The 21,688-nt window shown below is 46.7% G+C and overlaps 1 protein-coding gene across 1 annotated transcript in view; it reads right to left on the bottom strand.

The window, feature by feature from the left end:
- Positions 1–5,438: 5,438 nt before the first annotated feature.
- The window catches only part of LOC104623967 (reticulon-1-like), a gene marked incomplete at its 3' end in the record, with an annotated part of 72,749 nt that continues 56,499 nt past the window's right edge, over positions 5,439–21,688 (bottom strand). The window contains exons 2-3 of the mRNA XM_010291207.1: positions 10,295–11,038; positions 5,439–6,221 (exon numbers count right to left, since the gene is read on the bottom strand). Of these exons, the coding sequence (XP_010289509.1) occupies positions 5,439–6,221; positions 10,295–11,038 (1,527 nt within the window). The remainder of the gene's footprint in view (positions 6,222–10,294; positions 11,039–21,688) is intronic.

Genomic DNA, 21,688 nt, shown 5'->3' on the forward strand with positions numbered 1-21,688 from the left:
CCCTACCAAACATCCCCTTCCCACAGAAAAATGCCTCACTAGCAACTCCTCCAACAGCAAGGACGTGCTAACGCAATGCAGACAACATTTAGCTGAACAAAAAAAGCATTCCCAATAACATAAGGTCTCTCCCAGATCTCTGCTGGAAAATGATCTCCTTGAGAAACTGTGTAAAATTAGTTTGTCTGTGGCACCAAACAGGGGTGGATGCAGCAAGAGATTAAAAGGAGAAAAGCCCACATAGCTTTGTGCTTGTCCACTGTGTGACAGCCCTGGACACCACGGGATGGTATGAGGAGAGGAAGCAGGGAGGAGCACAAACATGCTTTTCAACCGAGGGCATTTGCCAGTGTCACCCCAAAACCAGAAGTGATCCTGACTGCAGCTTGTGACACTACCTGAGAGACACAGGGCCACCACATAGAGATGGGCGGCCATGAACCTTGGTGTCCCTCATGGGTGCTTAGAGCCACAGCAGCCATGAAGGGTGTGTGGTAAGGACATGCTCTTGTTGTGGACTAACCAGATTAATGCTACAAAAGCCTTTAGTAAGGCATAAAAATCAGGATGCCTTATAGCAGGGTGGCACAGGATTGTGTTGCAGAATAAAGCATTTTACATGATGAATTTTATTTGACTGCATTTCCAGCAGGACTCTGCCTGGAGCCTGGGTCCTGCCAGTTGTGGCATCTAGAATGTGAGTGACAGCACGACGCCACAGCCCTGGGCCTTGGTTTTCCTTTTCCTATGCTAAATTTCACCATAAAATAAAAATAAAATAAAATTAAACATTATTATGAATGTCCACATCTTTTCCTTTTTTTTTTTTTAACCTGAGCTGAGACATTTGGTCTGAAACATAACAAGCTGCTGCACATTTCATTACGTGGATCAAGCAGAAGGAATCTCCTAATATAGTCATTAAAGGACAGGATGGAGAGCAACATGATGCCCCAACATAAGGGAAATCCCCACCCAGGACCAGGTCCCCAGGCTGTGGGACACCAGCATGTGGTAAACCAGGACACCCTGGCAGAGAGCTACCGACAGGCATGGCAAGAGAAGACAGGAGAGGACTCAGCCAAAACGCTCCTTCCCAGCCTGCCTTTCTTTTGGGTTTCTTGCAAACTGCCCCAGGCCAAAAGATGCATGTTTCCAGGACAGCAGGTCTTTTCTGAAATTTCCTGCATGCCCAAGCCATGTGCAAGGCCAGTCTGGACATCAGCTGGGCTATGCAATGTCACAGAGCGTGCAGGCTACATCAATCAGTTGTATCATTTTCCAAAGTTTGTGAAAATCTGTTGCAAGACAGGGTTTTCTTAGAACAAACCTAAAAATCTGCATTCCTTGCTCTGGCTACCAGAAAACACAAATACAACTGGTCTTCCTTCTCTGAGATGAATATAAAAAAAAAAAAGGGGAAAAAAAAAAAAGAAACCGAGCTGGCAACCTCCTTTCCTGCAGAGCCACAGAGGGGCTCTAAGCCCTGTTGTGTAAGGGCTGTGTCCACCTCTGGGAGGAGATGCCACGAGTGATGCATGGGCAAGAGTCGAACAGCAAATGTCTTGCTACAGCTCTTCCTTCCCCTCTGCGCTGCGGGAGGCGAAGGAGTTAGTAACACTAACATAGGTAGCAACTGCGCAACTCTGGCCAAAACAAAGCCTGTTGTTGCAGCCAGCAATGCGATCTTTCTGATCGTGCGGAAAAGCAGGCAAGGCTGCCAAGTGTTTAACGGCACAGGAATAGCTCCACTCTTTCAAATCATAACAGTTAGCTCCAGTAAAATGGAGGTAGGAAGTCAGTGCCCATTTTTGTTATTGCCACTGGATGGCAACCGATGTTAAGCAGAGATGTTATCACTGCACAAACCACACGTACACTTTGCTGTGCTCTACCTTGTTATTTATGGGACTGGCCATCATTTCAGCATGCCTAGCAGACACACCAGAAAAGTCTCAGAGGGATTAAGGTGCAGGCCGGCAGCAACACAATCAGCAAGAGTGTTCCTGGGGTCAAGTTGAATGCTGGGCTTTCACTTTGCACAGCTTCTCCATGTACTTCCTGGAGGGTGCACTCAAAATCAATTCTTGTCTTGCCAGCCCAGGGCAAACTCTTCTGATGAGCCATGCAAAGTGTATTTAATGCAATCAATACAAGTAAAAAACTCCTTGATGGAATTACAGTATCATGCTGTGGAATAGTTAACACACGTGAAACTGATGGCCGACTATTTTTAAATTACATATACCTGGCTATGAGCTGGCCAAAGGCCACAGAAAGATCTACAACTGGGTGTCAATCTACAGCTGGGTGTGTCGAACAGCTTCATTTGATCCATCAGTTTCCTAGGAATCTCCAGAAACTCTGGGCTAGCACTGACCTGAACTCAGGTGGGCCTCGCCATGGCCATAGGGGGATCAGTCCCCACCTGGACTCTGTGAACATCACTAAAACCATTCCGTCTTAATAAGGATGTGCAGTGGTAGCACAACACTTCTGAGGCGACGTGTAACAAGGAGGTAACAGGAAACAATGAAGGTTTTTCTGTTTTCTACCTTTTAACAAGAACATAGTCACATATTGTTAGTATACTTTTAATGATAGATAACTATAATTAAGATAATTCTCTTAATGAATGATGACACTGTTCTTGCTTTGGGTGACATCGTTCTGCTGCACCTCCACTATGTGGCACTGGCACATCTCTCTCTATTCTCATCACTTTGGCTGAGTGTGGCCCATGCCAAATGCCTGCCAGGTGCATCTGAGTTGGCATATGACAAACATATGATGCCGTGATGTAAAGTTCTGCCAAGACCCCAAGTTGGTGCTACAAAGGCAGTCCCTGTCCCCTTGGATGTGCTCTGCCACATCATTTCCCTGCCAGCCGCTGCAGCTCCAAGCTGATGGGAGCCTGGGAGGATCCATGGGGGTTTTCTGGTTCTACCAGCCAGTTAACACATCCCCCAGTTCACCTCTGGTAACTGAAAAAACACTGAAGTGTTTCATGTAAATTGTCTGAGTGAGGGTCAAGCTCTCCTTTCCCAGGTCAGGAGAGCCCCATAATCCACCTTCAACATAAAAATTTTAACTAGCAACCAGACACAGCAACCCATGCAGCAAATACCTGTGACTGGAAGGTAGCGTAAACTGGACCCCACTATCGTCCATATTTTCTTATCTTGACCCCCCCCCCCATACCTTGAATTCAGCTTTAAAAAGTTACACAAGTTTTAGCAATAATATTCTTGAGAGGCTTCATGTTTCTATTTTCCTTGCCTTAGGCACCGCAGCGTCTCAAGGGAGAAAAGCACATAGTGAAATAGTCCTGTACGCACCGCCAAATAGTAATTAGCTGTCTTGTGTCTGTGCTGGAGGAAATGTTCCTGCCTCTACTGTCCTCTGGGAATACAGATAGGAAACATGGGCACACTGAAATGCAGGAAGAAAGTCTGTTCACACACACAGGGATTTTCTCTGACCACCATATGAGAACAAGCCTCTGCTAGCACCAGTTTAACCAATGACAGAAAATACATGAGACATAAAAGTTAGGCAAAAAAAATCTGAATACAATTGAGGGGGACTGAAAATTGTAATGGGGCCTGAAATCTCAAAATTGAGGGACAGGTAACTAGCTGCCCATGTGATATTCCCCAACTACTTTCCCCAAATCAAAGACCAACTTGTTAGTTGTGTGCCCAGAACAACACACAGAACACAACATGCTGGCAGAGACCCAATGCTGGACACTGCAGGAAGGGTGTGGAAGGTAAATTCACCTACAGCTTCTAGGGTTTGGGCAGGGCCTGGGCCAGTCCTACAAAAGGGGAATTTGGGAAGGGTAGAGAGAAATGGTTATCCTACCTGTGAGGGAGCTCAGAGATGCACAGTGTGATGTTGCAGAGCTCTGAGAATCTGGCAGGAAAACATATTTACAAGCAATAATCATGTTTCTTATTCAGCCTATTGATGTTCTTAGTTCATTACTGCTAAGAATATCAGTATTAACATATTTTATTGCATTGCAGATCTTGCAGTCCTCAGCACATCATGCAAGTTCAGGCTGTTTCCTCACTAGACTTGCACGCTTGGGTTCACAGCACTAGATAAATCGGTTGTAAAAGTGTGCCACTTAAACGTGTCTGCCACATCTCCAGGCCATCATGTGGTCAAACATCTGCACAAACACTGAGGGAAAAGAAAAAGATGCTCTCTAAGCGGCCGGGGTGGGATTCGCCTCCCCTCCATTTCTATCCAGCTGTTTGCAAGGAAGCAGCAGCTCTCCGAATTGCAAACCCCCAGCCAACAGAAGAGCCGTGGACGACCGCTGCCCCCCAGCCCAGCCTGGGGGAGCAGGGCAGGCGCTGGGCAGCCCCAGTGTCCCTCCCTCCCACACCAGCCTACAAAGCCAGAGGCATACAAAGGTCCTACCTATTTAGAGCTGGCATCTTGCAGAGAATAAAATGCCTTTTTCTGTTGTGTGCCTTGTGAATTAAGCCAGTTACAAGGCTGCAGGGACCCCTGGCAGTGTCAATGTGCAGTGACCATGTGCTACTCCTTGGTCCTCAGGCTTTAGCTCAGACCAAAAGGTGGTGGCGACTCTAGAGGCTTGGTGGGTGGGTCAGACCTCAGTGCCCAGCACAGCAAGCCTGGACCTGGCTGGCTCTACACTGGCCTAGAAGGGATCTGACAGGGAGATAAGTTCCCTTGAGCTCACCTGAGTACCAGGGAAGTGTCCTGCCTTCCCCGTCCCAGAGCTGGAGTAGGGAAGGGGCTTATAGAGGGGCACACAGAGCTGGGGTGAACACCCCCAAGCCACCCACCTCCCTTCACTAGGCCTAGAATCACACATAAACCCCTCGTTATTCAGGGTGGAGGGTGTCAGCCACCACAAGAGAGATTAATTTAAGCTGCACCAGCGTCAGAAACACCCAGTCCCACCAAACCAAACACCTCTCATCCTCTGAATCTTTCTTTTTTCCTACATGTATCCTCAAAAACATTATCCTCAGATTTCTGGGAGGGGCAGGATGACCTCCCTGATTGCACCCCTTCCCTGGGGCAAGGCAGGTAATATTTCAGAGGAAAAATCGTAATTTGTTGCTCTTTGTCCTCCAGATGCCTGAAGAACAAATCAGCCTTATGTTACCAGTGTTCCTGCTTGATCCAGTATCTACATGCTTAAGCCTAAAAATTATTGTTACTAGTATTTTTTTTCCTAAGCGAAAGGAAAAGGAGAAAAAGAAGAGGATGGGAAGGTCAGAGATGATGTGTGCATTGTCACAGGCATGCCCAGCTTTGAGCTGAGGTTATCCAGTGCCAGCAGGTCCCCCTGCTCAGCACTACTAACATCTCCCCTGCAAGGAACAGGTACTTCTCCTTCCTCCCCTTTCTCAGCAGCATTGCAAAAAAACAACATAAACATCTCTATTTACCTTTCTGCTTATTTAAAAACGGCAGTACAGGAGAAGCCAAGGGACTTCTTTTGCCAGAGTCCTTGGAAGACACTTTACTTTGGTTAACAACAGTTTCTTCGATGGGTTTCTTCAGGATTATTCTTTCCTTCAGCTCCTCGGTGCTGACGGCAGAGGTTGGGGGCTCAGCACCTATTTTCGGTGCAACATAGGAGCATTTCAGGTAGGATGCGGACTCTGCCAGGTTTTCCCTGTTCATCCTGCTCTCTGTCGTTTTACTTGCTTCGTAGTCTGAGGCATCAGTGCGTGAGCTGTTCTCTTCCTTGATAATGTCCATGACCATGGGCTTCATCAGAGGGGAGTCCTGTTCCCTCTTCGGGCTCTCTTCGGAGGCCGACGAGGCATCGCAGGACTCGATGATGAGCTCGCTGTCGAGCTCAGCCTCCCGCTCCTCCCGCAGGATGCTGTACTGAATGGAGGGAGAGGCCGGTGATGGAGGAGGCCCTCCGATGTGGCTGAAGGTCATGTAGTTGGAGTGCAGTGCCTCCTCGGCAGCCAGTGGGTCCTCTGAGACCAGCTCAATCTCTGAGTCCCCTGACTCCGCGCTGCTGGCTTCATTATCCAGGGGTGAGGAGACGGTGGGGCGCCCAGGTTTGACCCGCTGGTCTCTCTTCTCAGCAGAAAGGGTCGGTGACTGCTGCACCTCTGGGGTCTCAAAGGAAAAGCTTTTTGCTTCCTTGATGGCACTGATGAGTTCATCCTCTGACAGGCTGCCTTTGCCCTGCGACTCTGACCCAGATGGTTCTGCGACCCAGAAAGAAAAGCAAAAAAAAAAAAAAGAAAAAAATGGTTAAGAATGAGATTTTCTCTCTGCTTAGGCAATAAACACAATAGCTTTCTGCCAGCATGGATCCCTCTAGCAGGGATGGTAACACAGGCAGATATTCTCCCTGTCTGGGATGACTAACAGTAATAACAGCTTCTCCTTACAGACCATTTCCCATGCACATGCTCATTATAGAAGAAGTATCATTAGCATCATTTACTGTGGAAAAAGCTGAGGCACAAGGCAATGCTGGTCAGTCCTTGGCCAGTGGCTCAGCAATATATGGTTTGCACCAGGAAAATTACCAGTCATGAGGAACGTGGGCTCAGGCCACATGTGACAGCGTCTGACTGTCACCAACGGATCGGGTCTGTTCTGGGGACAAACACGCACAAAGAGCTGGTGGGTTCCTGACACGGCTGATCGCAATAACCCATGTGTAGTTACTAGTAGTTTTGTCAAACTTTAACTAGTTCAGGGGTGGAAAGTTCCAGGTCAGAAACTTGTCTCAGACTTTTTTTTTTTTTTCCAGGGGGGTGGGTGGCGAATTCCCTGTTTGTTTTTATCTCAGTTGGGTCCAAGAATTAGACTTATTTTTCTACTGTAATTCATAATATCATTAAGAACTACATTAACCAAAATAATGACTGACCAACTTGTCACCAAAATTTGACACAAAAAAATATCTCTGCATGAGAAATGAGCAGTTGAAAAGGCTGGCTCGTCACCCGGGGTTAGCAAGGACCCCCACATCCTGTACTAGAAGGGACCCCAGCACCAGACTTCCCACCTGTTCTGCCTCCCTGTATATTACTTTACCATGTGGGATTTTGTAATGAAATATCAAAGAAAGTAAATTTGCATGTAAAGTGTTCACAGTAAGAGGCAACAGAGGCAGCATGACGCGCATCAGCAGCTGTCCTGAGTTACCGCATGGGGAACAGGCATTTGGTCATTCACAGAGCATCAGCCAGCCTCAAACCCAGACCACACCTGGTGCATCGGCAGCAAGGCCAGCGGGGCCACCTGAGCCTGTCTGTGCCAAGGGGGACCACAGCAGCAGTCTGCGCCCTGCCGGCGCCTGGCCACTGCCACCTCCTGATCAATGGGTCCACTTCACTGACCCCAGAGATCGCTGCCATCCACATGCAAGACCCTCCCTTTTGGGGGAAAAAAGGCTGAATTCCCCAGTCATGTTGGAACAGCCATCAAGCACACATGAAAATTTGTCCTTTGGACTCTCAAGTGCTCATTCACTGATTTTACATCACTATTAACGTGACAGGGGTCATTGAGTGGCATTGCAGGCAGTGAGGGTTCAAGAAAGCCATCAGGAAAAGAGACCCCCAAGTTTCCTCCTGCTGATGCTGGTAAAGAGGCCCATGGAAGGACACTGTGTCCACACCTCTGGGGACTGCAGTGGAGCGGGGCAAGGTTTCCAGCCCCTCGGTTTCAGGTGTGGGGAGCCCAGAGCTGACCTGTGCCCACTCCCAGTGGGTATTAGCCTTCAGCCCAGCCCTGCTTTGGGTGTAGCCAGCGGCATCGGCTCCCCAGGGCCACCCGGCTGCATTGGCCACTTCTTGAAGTTCCTCTACAACAGAGGGTGGGAAAGAGATTGTATCAGATGTGACCTGGGAAAAAAAAAGCCACTGTTTTGGGCTGTTTCCTGACTTAATTTCTCATGGTAATAGCATAGCTGATTTCTTCCTGATCATATGCCTTCCCCAAGATGAATCAGGTAAAAGGGGCGGTTTTAATGATAGCACGAAAGCCATGATGTCCTGCTGGGAGATGCGCAAGAAGAACAATCTCCCCATGCCCCTCCAAGCAGTTTTGGTTTGTGCATCTGCCAATACACATGTCATTAGCAGTTTTGAGCACATATTGTTGGCATGTCTCTAGCTCCTCCAACAAAACAGCTCTCTTGCAACACATCCCTCTCACATGAAAAAGTCCTGCAACCCAGAGTATGGCTGTAGATGGGATTAAGGTGTTTGGGACTGTTACAACACACTCCTGCCCGGATGCCGGGCGGTTTCTGTTGAATCGGCCATGCTGAGCAGGAGCCTGTGCACCCTTTTCCTCTGGCTGCAGGAAGCCCACGTGAGCTGCGCCGCTCTCCTGCATTACCGCATGTAAGCATTATCTCCCTGAGCAATGACTTAATCCGGCACATGTCCAAACAGGCATGTGACTGCCAGCCCTCGTAGCGCAGCAACGCGCTGTCCCTCGGCTTCACCCCGCTCATGCCTGCGCTGGCGGTTTGTAACTCTCAGCCACGGCATTTACCTTGCAAACAAAAAAGTCCTTTGTGGCCAGCAGCAGGGTGTCATATTTATCGCTGGCAAGGGGAAGCGTATAAATATCCACTGCCTTTCAGCACCAGTACAGCGTATGAACAGACCAAGTCTTCCTTCCCCAGAAAGATGATGGCCAGTAATTAAAAGCAAACCATTTTCAAAAGTCCTGATCCAATCAGGGGGGAACTGGGAGCTTCGCCAGCATTCTTGGGGGTGTCTAGGAGCAACAACTTTTCTGGGTCACTGAGTAGAAATAGTGAGGGCAGGTTTTACATTTCTTCCTTGCTTATGACCACAGAGCCTGGGTGCAGTGTGTCCCCAGCTGCGGGAAAGGGGAGAAATCCAGAGAAAACACCCTACGGGAGCCGGCCCCTACAGGAAGATGCCTGCTTCTTTCCTTAACATGATAGATGCTTCTGGCATCATGATAGATGCAATGCTTCTGGCTTTCCAGCACCCTGGTGCAAGGTGGTGGGACCTCCCAGGACTGTTCAGGCAGTGCTGGGGATCCGCTTTGCCCACGGAGAGGAACATTTCCGTGTCGGCAATTACACTGGCCACACCAGTGCCTCCCAGTAAGGCAGCAGCCGTGAAGCTCAGCCATGCACTATTCAGCTGTTTGATGGGATACCGTTATCAAGTATCATGAAGGCAGCCTTGAACAACTGCCAAGGACTGAATAAATAACAATTAATGCCTGAAGTCCCCAATTACCTTGTGGTGCAAAAAGTGTAAATTGTTAAAAAACAGCATGTCTCAGAAGTAACATGTGATGTCACCCAGTCAAATAAAAGAAAAAAAAATGGGACTCTAAAGTCTATTCATTATCTAAAGTTTCTGGCTGATGCAGGCAGGATAAACTTTTCAAGTCTGAAAATTCTGTTTCCTGTCACATTATTCCTTTTTAAAACACTATGCTACTTTCATATTTGAGCAGCGTATAATAGGGAAAATGAGGAATAGATGTTATGTACTACTGCAGTAATCGGACAATAACAAAACTGGGATTTTGGTGCCCCCCCGAGAGAAATCAGGAGCCTTTTAAAGAGTCCTTTGTCCCTCTGGTCCCCTTTTTAAATGAGGTGATATCATTTTCCTCCTCAGCACTTTCTAAAAGCAGCACTTTCACTTGAAAACAGCACTTATTTTTAACAATTTAACCTTATTGTCTGCAACAGCAAAGAGGTCTTAAAACAGCCATTAAAATTTAAAAAAATGAACCCAGACATTTGCGGTGCCCTGGTCCCACACACCTCATTTTCTCTGGCAAGTGTGGCCAGCCAGGGTGACCAAGAGACCCAAAATCACCAGGATTCAGCTCAAACCATCGCCTGGTTGATGATACTCTCAATGACACCCGTCAGCTCACAACTTCCCCTCAAGGAAGGGTCCCTGTGACAACCGGGATCAGTAAGCCTGGTTCTCACCCCAGCCCTGCTCCTGAGCGACTCTCAGCAACTTATTTCTGTGAATCCCCAGCCCTGTCTTTCCCTCTTTTCATACAGCAAGGGCAGCCCATCCTGAGCAGTGTGTTAGTGATGGGCAGCACGGTTCACATTCCACTTCAGTTTGGCAGCGCAAAGTGGTGCCCAAGCAGAGCAGAAACACTTCCAGCCTTGGAGAGATGTTAATGTCTGCTCGCACCCCCTTAAACCTGCCCCACAAACCCACAGTAATTCTTCAACGTGCAGGGCTACAATTACAACCACACTCTGAATACCAAAATAAATGGTGCCATGCACCAGCATTACCTGTGCCAGAGGATGGTGGCGTGATGGACCCTGGGCTGTCATCTTCTGGCTCCGACACCGTCACTGTTGGTACCACCTCATGGCTCGGCTTCAGACCAGTCTCTGGCTGAGTTGAGCTCGACTCTTTGCTGGCAGCTTCCCCGGTACTTTCTATCTCGGTGAGCGTGATCTTGATAGGGGCTGTAACCACAGAGGCACTGTGCTGATCTCCAGACCTTGTGTCTTCAAGCAGGTCTTGCTCTTTGGCTGCCTTCATGCTCCCCAAAGCTGTTTGCTGAGGTTCAGTCGTGTGGCTGGACCTAGTTGGTATTCCCTGGGACTTATTGATAAGTCCTGGGCTCTCATCTTCTGAGTCAAGGTCATGTTCTTCTTGGTATTTTATTTCTTCTGATCTACTTATGTCCATGTATTTATAAGCTTCTACTTTCATGGGATCTGCTAAGGTTTTATCGACTTCAATAGACTCTGCAGGAGTCATCTCTATTCCCGAATCTGAGCTAAACAAGCCACGGGACTCAAACGCAGTCACATCTTGAACAGGATGCCCAAGTGTGTTAAACCCCTCTGTGCTGCCTGAACAGGGAATGGGGCTGTTTTCCTGCAAAAAAAGATAAATGCCAGTGAAATAGGTGGAGTCCCGTGGGGTAGTGTAGTGGACATCCGAGATCAGAGAGGTGTAGAAGGAGCTGTCACCCCCATTGGCAGTGGAGCCATAGTCAAAGAGGTGTGATGAGGCTGTGACACCTAAAGCAAAGACACAAAAACGATGCACAGTGAAGAGACAAATACCTGCACGCATCGATCTTTCTGCAAAGCCATACTCGCTCGCCGCTGATTTTAGATTCGGTTTGTGCACCAGGCTTGGCTTTGCTTGCAAGCTCTTTGGGACTGTCTCTTACTATACCTTTGGGCAACAGTGGCACATCTGTCAGACGAGGCTTCCAGCTGCTGTTGTACCTTAAAACAGCTATAACAATCCTGATAGCTGTTAAGAATTCCCAGCCAGCGTTTGCTCAGCCTGTGCATAAAAACTTCCAGTGATGGCAATCCCACAACCTCCCTCACAATCTGACATAGGGGCTCACCATGCAATATCCTTTAGCAAAATCTCATGTCCAATACAAAAACAATCCTGAGCAAAAAGATTTTTTTTTTTTTTAATACAGAGAAATGGAGGAGTTTCACTCTAAGGAGGCTTTTCATTAAGAAAAAAATTCTGCTGGACAGAAATTGAGATGGTAGGCAGCTTTAGATTTCATTTTCTCTTTTAAGAGTAGCCACCCTAAATTTGTGAAATACCATGGCAGAGACTAAACATCCACATTTGGCGATTTCCACATGCCCAGAAAGCCGTATCCTCTGTGCATCATCTACAAAGCATGCTGGCATGAAAATGGTTAAACCTCTACCCATGCCCATGCATCATTTTCACCACCGCCTCCAATTCCCTCTGTCATGCTTTAGGTTCCTGGGGATGACGCTAATTAAATTACAAACAATGGCTAGTCTCTATTTGCAGCATTAACACAAAGCACGGCTCAACAATGGGACTGGCAAGATCCCTCATGAGGGAGGCAGGAGGTCGGGAGACAAATTGTTATAGGGACCGAGGGAACAGGGATATAGAGGAACGAAGCTAATGCCTGTAGGAGGGCGGTAGCTTGTTAACTGCTTGTGCGCTGATGCACGCTGCACGGCAGACGCTGGCAGGCTTTCTCCAACCTCTGCTCGTCACTCTGCAAGGGATGTATTGCTCCTGACCTGCTCCACATCTGCCGTGTCCTGGGCTACCATGCACAATGCAAACTTACCAGTAATGTTAAAGGAACGTTGCTGCAGCTGCAAAGGCAGAAGCTGGGAAATGTCAGCACGAAAGCTCCTGAGCTACTTGCATTTAGTTATTCTCGTTCTCCTTGCTCATACATAGATACCATCACAACTATTTTTTCCTGCAGCCCTCCATGCATTAGGCACATGCAGCTCATTTAGTGAGCCCTGAAGCAATTTTTTTTGCCCTTAACACTGTTCAGTGTGTAGCTGCAGGCTTTATTTTACTGTGCAACTTTGCTGCATTTGACATGCACAACCCAAGCCCTGCATAAAGGCAAAATAACCATTCCGCTCACTGTATTTTTGCAACGCTCAGTGACATGATGACTTGCAAGCAACTTCTCTTCCCTGGGCCGCTTCTAGGGTGCGAACAACTCGCTCTTCCTTTTACAAGGGGAGTTCTGGTAGCATAGGGAAAAAGCAACCCAGAAGTACCCCACTTTGCTTTTCAGCCTACCTACACTACCCGCTCCTGTGTGTCCACCCTCACTGACTTTGTGTGCTGCTGGTCCCCACCAGCCCTCACCGCTAATCTGCTACTGCGCACACGATGCTGACAATAGCTCCATCCCCACGCTGCAAGAGCCCATGGCTAGGGATTCGTGGCAGCTGCCTTTGCCATACGAGAGCACAGACCAAGGGGTACTGTAGCTAGCAGGTGAAAAATTATCATCATCATTCCCAGTTATTCCTTCCCAACCTTCAGTTTGCTCTTCTCACCATTACGGAGGACTGCATTGCACCCTTCATACAAGTATTCATGATCAAGCCAAGATCCGTTTCAGAGTGGTTAGGGTCACTGTGGAGGCTTTTCCTGTGCATGTGAATTTGGGACTTTTTTCCCCTCTCTATCTATGTAACTTTACATTTACCTACTCTAAATTTCACCTTTTATTTTCCTGCCAGCTCACTTGGGACTGCAAGATCCTTTTGCAACTCACTGCAGGCAGCTGTCATCCTCCCTGCTCCGAATGGCTCAGCCTTATCGGCAAACGTACGTGAGAATGGAGCCTAAGCAGAAAACCACAGTGAAACCAAAGCAGAATAAAGGCTAAGCTGGGCTGCCCAGCACCCACACCAGGTCCTGCCTGAGGTTGTCCAGTGCCTCACAAGTTCAGCTCATACCCAAAAAACATTTCTAAATGATCAGTAAGCCAAAAGGGAGAGGTTCCTTTTCTTGCAAATATTTTTCTTGCTGAACTTGCCTTTTTGAAAATTATCATAAACAGGGTTGGATTTTCACAAATGTGTTGGTTAGCTGGAATTATCTGATGTATTGTTTATGCCAACATATTTCAGGCTGTGAATTGCTGACTACAGATTATTTGTGCCTGTTGCTGCCAGTATCTGCTGTTTGTAATTTACTATTTGCGCTGGGTGAGTGGCTGTCTAAATCATGGGGTTTCAGGGCTGCTCTTTCATTAGACGATTCCTCGGTGCCTACTGGGCCTGATCCAAAGTCCACCAAATTCACTGGAAAAATCCCATTGATTCTGAGTGGCTTTTGATCAGCTCAAGATGGCTGTGCAATACTTTCTGCTCTGGGTGCTCATGAAAAATGCACCACCACACCACCACCAGCGAACAAAAATCCTTTTCTACAAACATCCCAAGATTGCTAGTGAAGAGGGAGCACAAACATAGTCAAAGGAGAATGAAGTCGCCTTTAAACCAATATCCATGAATGCTGTTTGCAGCCTTCATTTCTGCTTTGTCCACAGTATACGCGAGCCAGATGCACACGCATTTGCAGTACTTAGTAATGCTGATCAATAGAGCAGTGAAAGGGTTTCTAATGCGTTTGTGTCAGGTGCTTTATAGCAAGCCAGGAGAGCTCACAGGACAGCCACTGTGATAAAGAGAGCCTGGGAAAATATCATCCTATTCTTTACGTTATTCGTCAGCAGAAAGAAAAAATAACCCTGAAAGTCATTGAAAGACACATCACTTCACGTTTTCAGATAGTACAAAACCAATGCTGTAGTAGATCTTAACACAAGAACTGATGTAAAATGGACTCACTGTTGATCACAAACTTTTTTTTTTCCTGTGGTGGTTTTGGAAATAATGGTGAAACCAGAAAATGTGTTTCTTTCTTGGGTTCAGGGTGAAAACAAAGAGTTAAAGGGTGTGTGAGCATGTCCATGCACATGTGTAAGTAGAGAGAGGGTTCACATTAGCAGGACAGAGGGACCCCAACTCTCAAGGCAACGGCAGAGTCAAAAGCACTGAAGACAGCTGAAACTGCCTAATTACTAGGATTTAATGCAACTCTGTTTCCACAGAGAATGATTTAAAGACATCAGTAAAACTGCCTCTTCTTTGGGAAGTGTGAATCTATCGGCTATTAGGCTGGCTATTAAAGACATAGAAAGCTATGATAGCTGAGCAGGTTTTTGCTGAAGAATGGTGTATTCAGAGCCCGGTGATTAAGCAATGCCCTGTCTGACTTTAAGATTATTTAGTTCAATATCCGTGGGAAGGAGAAGCCTTGAATAGCACTGGTAATGGATGGCAGTATCAGGTCTGAATTTACCCTTGTTACAAAGGGTTGGGTTTTTTAATCTGGATTTCCTTCAAATGTGCCCAAAAACTTGCCTGCCAATTCAGGTAAAGCAAAACTATTCAGCGCCTGAGAGCAGCAGTCATGCTTTCTTGTAATACGAGCCCTCAGGAAATAATTTCACTTCCTGTGACCAGCTAAGAAGGAACGGGTCTGATTCAATCATTTCAAGCACAGTTGAGATGCTCAGCAAGTTACATGTGTTTTCATCAACTGTAAAGAAAAAAAAAATTTGAAAATTACTGTTCTGTTTCCTCAGAATAAGTAAATGAATGCTCCAGAAATTCTCTCCTACAGCGTTGGATTTAGAGCTATAAGGCAATTGACACAGGAAATAATTTAGAAATCATTGGTTCCACGCAGAGTAACTCTTAATTTAAGAAAGGCAGCTGAAGCCCAATTTGGATCAATGCAAGCTGAACTGCTGCAGCACACTGGAAGAGGAAACAAAAAGTTAACTGAGGATAATAGACAAGAAAAAGAGCCAATTTAAATAAGACCGATTTTTCCCCCCAACTAGAGTATGCTCAGTCTTTTTCAAAGTGATCACTTCAGAATATTGTGTTCAGTTCTCAATAACATAACCAGTTTCCACAGTAATCTGCCTTTCTTAATCTTCACATATAGCTCTGGTGACCTTCAACGGCACAGACTGACACAGAAGGACATGAAATTTCAGTTCCACAGAACAGCTGGCAACCCCGCAATGCGAGGTTCAGTATTTATTGTGTGTCAGTGATTCGGTCAGAATTACTAATTTTTCAGAAGAGGAGAGGGGGAACTAATCTTTAATTAGATGATGCTATTTTTACAGCCTGGAGCTGCACTGAGAAGAAGAAAGATCTTTGGTTGCAACTGGAGGAATCAAGGTTTCAGCAACCTTTTCAGATAAAAGCAGAATAGTGTGAGCAAGCTGCTTCCAGCAAATTCCTGTAAGTCTTTTAAATATTTGGCTCTGAATTTTGCTTTGAATATTGAGCCTCAGAAGTTGTTACCAGCTACCCCAGCACTGCAGGGCTGCTAGCTCCCAGGAACAGGGTCTCCCTAGCTCTCTCCCATGTCCACGCAGATCTCAGCCTCCTGGTGACAGGGTCCACCTTGTCCTGCTTGAACAGTCCCTGACCTTCAGTAATTTATGGACTAGAGATGATATCAAGCAAAGTCGCTTAAACAAGAGGAGCACTCTTTTGACTGGCACCAAATGATGCTAGAAGGTCTGTCAGGCCACATGTCACCTCCAGGTCCCAGTACCCTTTAGGTGTCATCCAGAGATTTCAGACAACAAAGAGGCCAAAACTAAATGATGTGCATTTTCCAGCAGAGCAATTTTGCTCTGATCCAAGACCCCCAAAGGCACCACAGAGCTCAGGGTTATGCAGTGACTTCCCTTCAGCACTCACTAAAGCCTAGCTCTTAAAAAGATATCCTACATTGTCTTAAAGGCTCAAAAAGGTGGTTGAGCCCTTTGCCAAACTTTTTATTTTATAATTACCCTCTCCCCTAGAAAGGCTGATTTTCATTGCAAGGCTGACTGTCTAAATCCAAGGAGCATCATGGGCTCCCATGGCACTTGACAGGGATGCAGGAGAGTCCCATCGCCCAGACCTTACCATCACCTAAACATCTGTTTCTGGAGGGTGAAACCATGGCTTGGGCTCCTCTCTGATGACCAGCACAAACTTGTTTCCCAGCCCAACCTCAGCAACTTACGTTCCAGCCTCTCCTTCATTTTTACCATTCATCCATGACCATCAGATAGACGCATCTTCCTGCTTTCTTCCAAATACACAACAAAAGTAGCTATTAAACAGTCCTGCCTTTTCTGTACCAAACTTACAATTTTGGCATCAGCCACTAGGAAACAAGCCTGTGCTTGACCTTGGCTTCTTTTTATTCCAAACTTATCCTTAAAAAGGATAAAAAAAGGGACAGCCTTCTCCTATTCCTTTGACCCTAATATGTGATGTCTTACTGTTTCTTTATAGCTTCCCAACTCTGTTACCTCCCTTTTTAAAACTCATATTATATTGCTTGTTACAATGTTCTCATCTGTAGTCTTTTTATACAGATGTTCAATGTTTTATTACTTTTCCACATCTCCTTACAGTACCCAGGTGGACCAGCAGTCCCAAGTCTATCTCCAAATTCAAAGCACACCATCTTCTTAGATCCAGACTGAGCTGTTTCTTCCTCTCTGCTTAATTTCAAGTCTAACCTCAAACCTCAGGAAAGCTCCAGAGATTTTCAAAGGTTCTTTGCCAGTACCACTCCCAGCAGTGGCGAGGGCAGCTTGCACGAGTGACAGAGGCATCTCTCAGCCCCAATGCCAAATCACACAATGCTTCAAAGTAGGCTGGCTACCCCCAGGGATATTTGAGTGTATCACTTGGGACCCAAGCTCTCAATTTTACAAGACCTTTTGCTATGAACTTTATAACCCATGACACTTCAATATCCAGGCAAACCTCAAAGTACTTGAGCACTTGCATGTCAACTCAAGGAGAGCTTGAAATGCAAACACCTGAGACCCCTCATGCCAAGTGCAGGCATCACCATGCTGTGGACCCCACTAAATCAGCTCTCATCCCCTGGATTAGCCTTTCTCAATAGCCATAGCCAGCTGGCAGCCCAGGGCTATCCTCACCTCCAGATGCTATAGGTTAGATGTGGAGAGCAGCAAGCTGCTTGCAAGAGGACTGCACCAGGCGTGCACCCCGCAGCAGTGCCAGCTATTCCCAGCTGCCAGGAGGTGGTGCTCTCTCTTTTAGCTCAGGATTTGCAAACCCACTTTAGAGGTCAGCAACTTCTTTTCCTCCAGAAGTCTCTTGATCCTGACTGCGGGAAGGATGTAACTCTGCAAGTCACAGCATTCACAAACATGAACGGTCGTATTCTGAAAGTCACTTTGGGATTCATTTGCACACTAGATGCTATAAGAAAACTGGATGTATCAGAAGGATACACATTCCTATTCTATTATTATTTCCTCCTGGTTCTCTGTGTGGCTCCTGAACATGTTGGGGAAACTCAGAGCAGCAAGAAGGCGGCTTCCCGCTGTCTCAAGAGCAGCTGACAGCTCTGCGCCTTAGCTCTTGGGGACAGGAGTGAGTCAATGCATCAGCTGTGCAAGTTATTCATCCTTCCCCTTGAGATCCCACAGCCGCCAGAGGAAACACTGCCATGCAGAGAGGCAGGTGCTGTGTCCTGCACAGGTAAGAGGACAAAAGAACAAGGTGAAAAAAGCAGACTTAATTCTCTTTACACTCTGGTTAGTCCATTGGCTTGATTGGAGTGACTTCTGATTCATCCACCCTGAGATGAAAAGCAAGTCCTAAACTCAAACAAATTAATGATATGGTTTGATGCATGTAAAACCTCTCCTCCAGGTCAATTTGCAGAGAATATGAGTTACTACAGCCTCCAGCCCCAGCACTTCAGCTGCCTAGTGGCAGCAGGATTGCAGCTTCCAGCTCCAGGCTCCCCTGTTTCTGCCACCATGTGCTAAATATTAGGGGGGAGGAGTGTGTATGGGATCACAGCCCCAAAAACCTTGGCTGCTGACGATAAGCATCCTTTTGCAACTCACCACCTCCTAGTAATCAGAGGCTGGAGCGGGGGACAAGTTGCTTTCAGAATCCAGCCCCTGGAGGCCTTAACACTTTGGGGAATTTCAGTTCGGGGGCTGCCTAGTTGAGACATTCCCCCCATCAGCTGGTGTCAGGTCACCAGCATGTTACTCTGAAGCATGGTCTTTCCGTGTGGCTTTCCAAGACCCTGCCTGGGGGTTTCTTCCGTTGCCCCAGCTGACTCTTGGTTTCTTCCAGAGACTGGGCAGACACTGATCAGGCCCTGGCTCAGCTGCTGAGTGCTACAGCCCCGTCTGCGGGAGGGATGTGTAGGAAACACTGATGAGCTTTTAATAAGATTAAGACAGATCCACTCTGGGGAAGGCAGGATGCACTGCACTGCTGGCACCATCATCCCGGCTGGCTATTAACAGCATCTTTTTCTTTTTTCTCTCTCTCTCTCTTTTTTTTTTTTTTTTTTTTTTTTTTGGTCATGGGCTCTGCACCACAACAGCTATCGTCCCCCTGCCAACACTGCTTGGAAAAGGTACCAGGGTCCACCTTTTTGCTGCTGCTGAAGAGGCACTGTGGGTGTCCTGGTGCACCCCAGACCAAGCCAAGTCAAACAGAGGAGCAGGGGTTGGTTTGGTGATGCTGAATATCCTCAGCTCCCATGGACATTTACAGAGCTCACAGCGTCTAACAGGGGATGCTCAGCAGGTTCCCGAAAGCCAACCCGTCAGTGTGCAAAGTGAACCCATAGTAAATGATTAAGCACTTCCCACCCCCACATGCCCGCCAGGCTTTCTGCTTCAATAAATGGTCTGAGAGTTCCAATTTGACCTGGCAGTAAAACCCTAGTATAAGGTCCGTGACAGCCCTCGCCAGTACTCTAGACAGCATGAAAAATCAGGAACACTGAAAAAAGAGCCCTGAGAAGAGCACAAGAACTGTTTAAAACATGAGTAAAGTTACAAATGCTCCTGCTAGAAGCGCAACTACAGCAGATCTTCATAATTATCAGAAAAGGATACAAATATAATTTATAAGTTTTAACAAAAAATCTGGTCCAGGAAAAAAGCAGGCTTTCACTCCTGTGATAGGAGTATCATGACTGATCAGTAGGGTTCAGCAACACTAAGGTATTGCCTAAAATGCCATCAAATACACTCTGCTAAGGATAATTAAACCCCACTTATGGGAATAATTCATTCTAATTTCACTGTAGTCACATTTTCCCTGGAATGATCAATCACCACTGAGTCCCACAACAAAAACACTCCAAGCACTAAGAGAATTAGCACCTCAATCATGCTTTTCAATGACTTGAAATGGGGCCCAACTCCCTTTAGGGCACTAGATGCCAAAGTATCTCACAAAGTCTGTATGTGTTTGGCTAAGTCCCATTCATCTTTAAGTTCTAAAATACCCAAACCCCATTTGAAACATGATTTAGAAACTTCAGCTATTCACTCTTTTTACCCCCAGACTGCTACAAAGCAGTCAGTCACTCTCCAAACTCAGACCAGGTTGTCTTTCAGTAGCCCCTGCAGAAACATCTTCTTCCCCTGCCCAGCCTCCATCCCAGGGCTCTGCCACAGGCACCTCCTGCACATCCAGCATCACCTTTGCTACGTCCCAGTTACTTGTAAATTCAGCTTCGCATGATGGCTGTAAGCCAATCCACAGCTGCACAGCTGCAGATTCAAACTTAGCCTGGAAAAGAGAAAAATGCCAACTCCAGCTGCTTTTGATGCTGCAATAAACCTGGGACAAAAATCATTGCCCTACAGCTTCAGGGTCTTCCATACCCTGGGAGAGGACTCAGCAGCAGGAAGGTAGAAGCCAGCCTTGAAGAAGGGCTTCTGCTGAAATATAAGTCTTTGAGTAAAAGTCCAATACACATCTGGAGGGACTACTGAGTTTTCTCTATACCACCTGACCGCAACATCTCATGGAAATCAAGCTATTAAGAAATGAGTAAAAAGGAAGAGAGAGTCACCCTGCACTTGGGCTTGGCTCCTCATCCCCCAAGGTTGAAGCAACCCCAGCAGCATGAATGTTCCAGGGAGACAGAGTGACAATTGCAATGAAGTTCAGCTGAAATCACTGAGGGCTCTCGAGAGCAAAATTAATTTTGTGACAACGCATAACACCTACAGCGATGTGTCAGGCATGGTAATTCAGGGAGAACACCAGCTGTCAGGCACTGAGGGCTGGGGTAAATTAGGAGCGACTCCACCAAAGGCACTAGAGTTACACCTGCATAAAACTGTCACCAGGGAAGGAAGTACGAGGCCCTTGGAGCCAACAAATAGAGCCTGAAGACAAGGCATTACTGGCCACAAATCAGGATCAAATCTAATGCCCAAAGGACAGCAGGAAAATCTAGGTCAGAGAGGACACAGTGGTGCGAGGCTGATGCAGGCAGAGAGCTCAAAAATCACCATCTAACTCTCTTTTCAGCCCAGATTTTCATATCGCAACATGACTTGCACCAGAAAGACCAGAGGACCAGCATATGCTAGCTCCTGGTGACTACCTTTATTTGCAGCAATAGAAACATTAGGAAAAAAGACCCTGCACAGCATTGAGTAGGATCCAGAATATATAACATCAAGGAGGAGCAAGGAAATACAAGCAGCATCAGAAAAGAGTTTTAAAAAGAAGAGATAAACAGGGAGGTTCAGGTGAGGCAGCAGGCTCTGATCCAACCGCTAATGTGGTTTCCTTGCACATTAAGTGATTTCTCTCTATTTCTAGAAGGTAGGGGCACCAGGGGTGCATCTGAAAGTCAATCAAAAAGTTATCAAAAGTATATTAAAAATTAAACCTCTCAAAGTAGTGCAGAATGTGGGGCAGAGACACCGCAGTCATAAATCAGCATCAACCTGCTGGCTACAGCTTCTGCTTAAGGAGGATCGGGCCATATGTGCTATAACTAATGCTATAAATGTCCTTGCCTTCAAGGACTCTCCTTTATTTACCTGCCACTATGTCTCTTCTCCTGTAAAGGATGAATTTACTCCAAGGAGAGACAGAAAAAATCCTCCCCAGACATCTTACTTCCCTGAAGGACGTTTTTAGAGAATTATCCCACCCTTCACTCTACTTCAGTGAAGAACCGATACAACTACAAACCCCTCCATCTCCTGACTGTCAATATGTGTCACTAAAAACACTCGCCCACCCAGGACACGAGCCAGCAAGTTTGAAGTCTGTACTCCGAATGGAAGCATAATTAAGATTTCAAGGAGCACAGGTTAGTTCAACCATCTCCCTCCCTGAAGGCCCAGGAGAAGCTCATGCTCCTTCCAGCAGCTCTCCATCTCTTTTCATTTGCAAAGCCTGAAGGCTTGCAAGGGTCATGTGGGACCTCTGTGGTGACCTGGGGCTGGGTCAACAGGCTGGCTGATCTTTGGGCACCTGTCACAG

Source organism: Phaethon lepturus, unplaced genomic scaffold, assembly GCF_000687285.1.
Source record: "Phaethon lepturus isolate BGI_N335 unplaced genomic scaffold, ASM68728v1 scaffold6997, whole genome shotgun sequence".
In the NCBI taxonomy this organism is placed as follows: Eukaryota; Metazoa; Chordata; class Aves; order Phaethontiformes; family Phaethontidae; genus Phaethon; species Phaethon lepturus.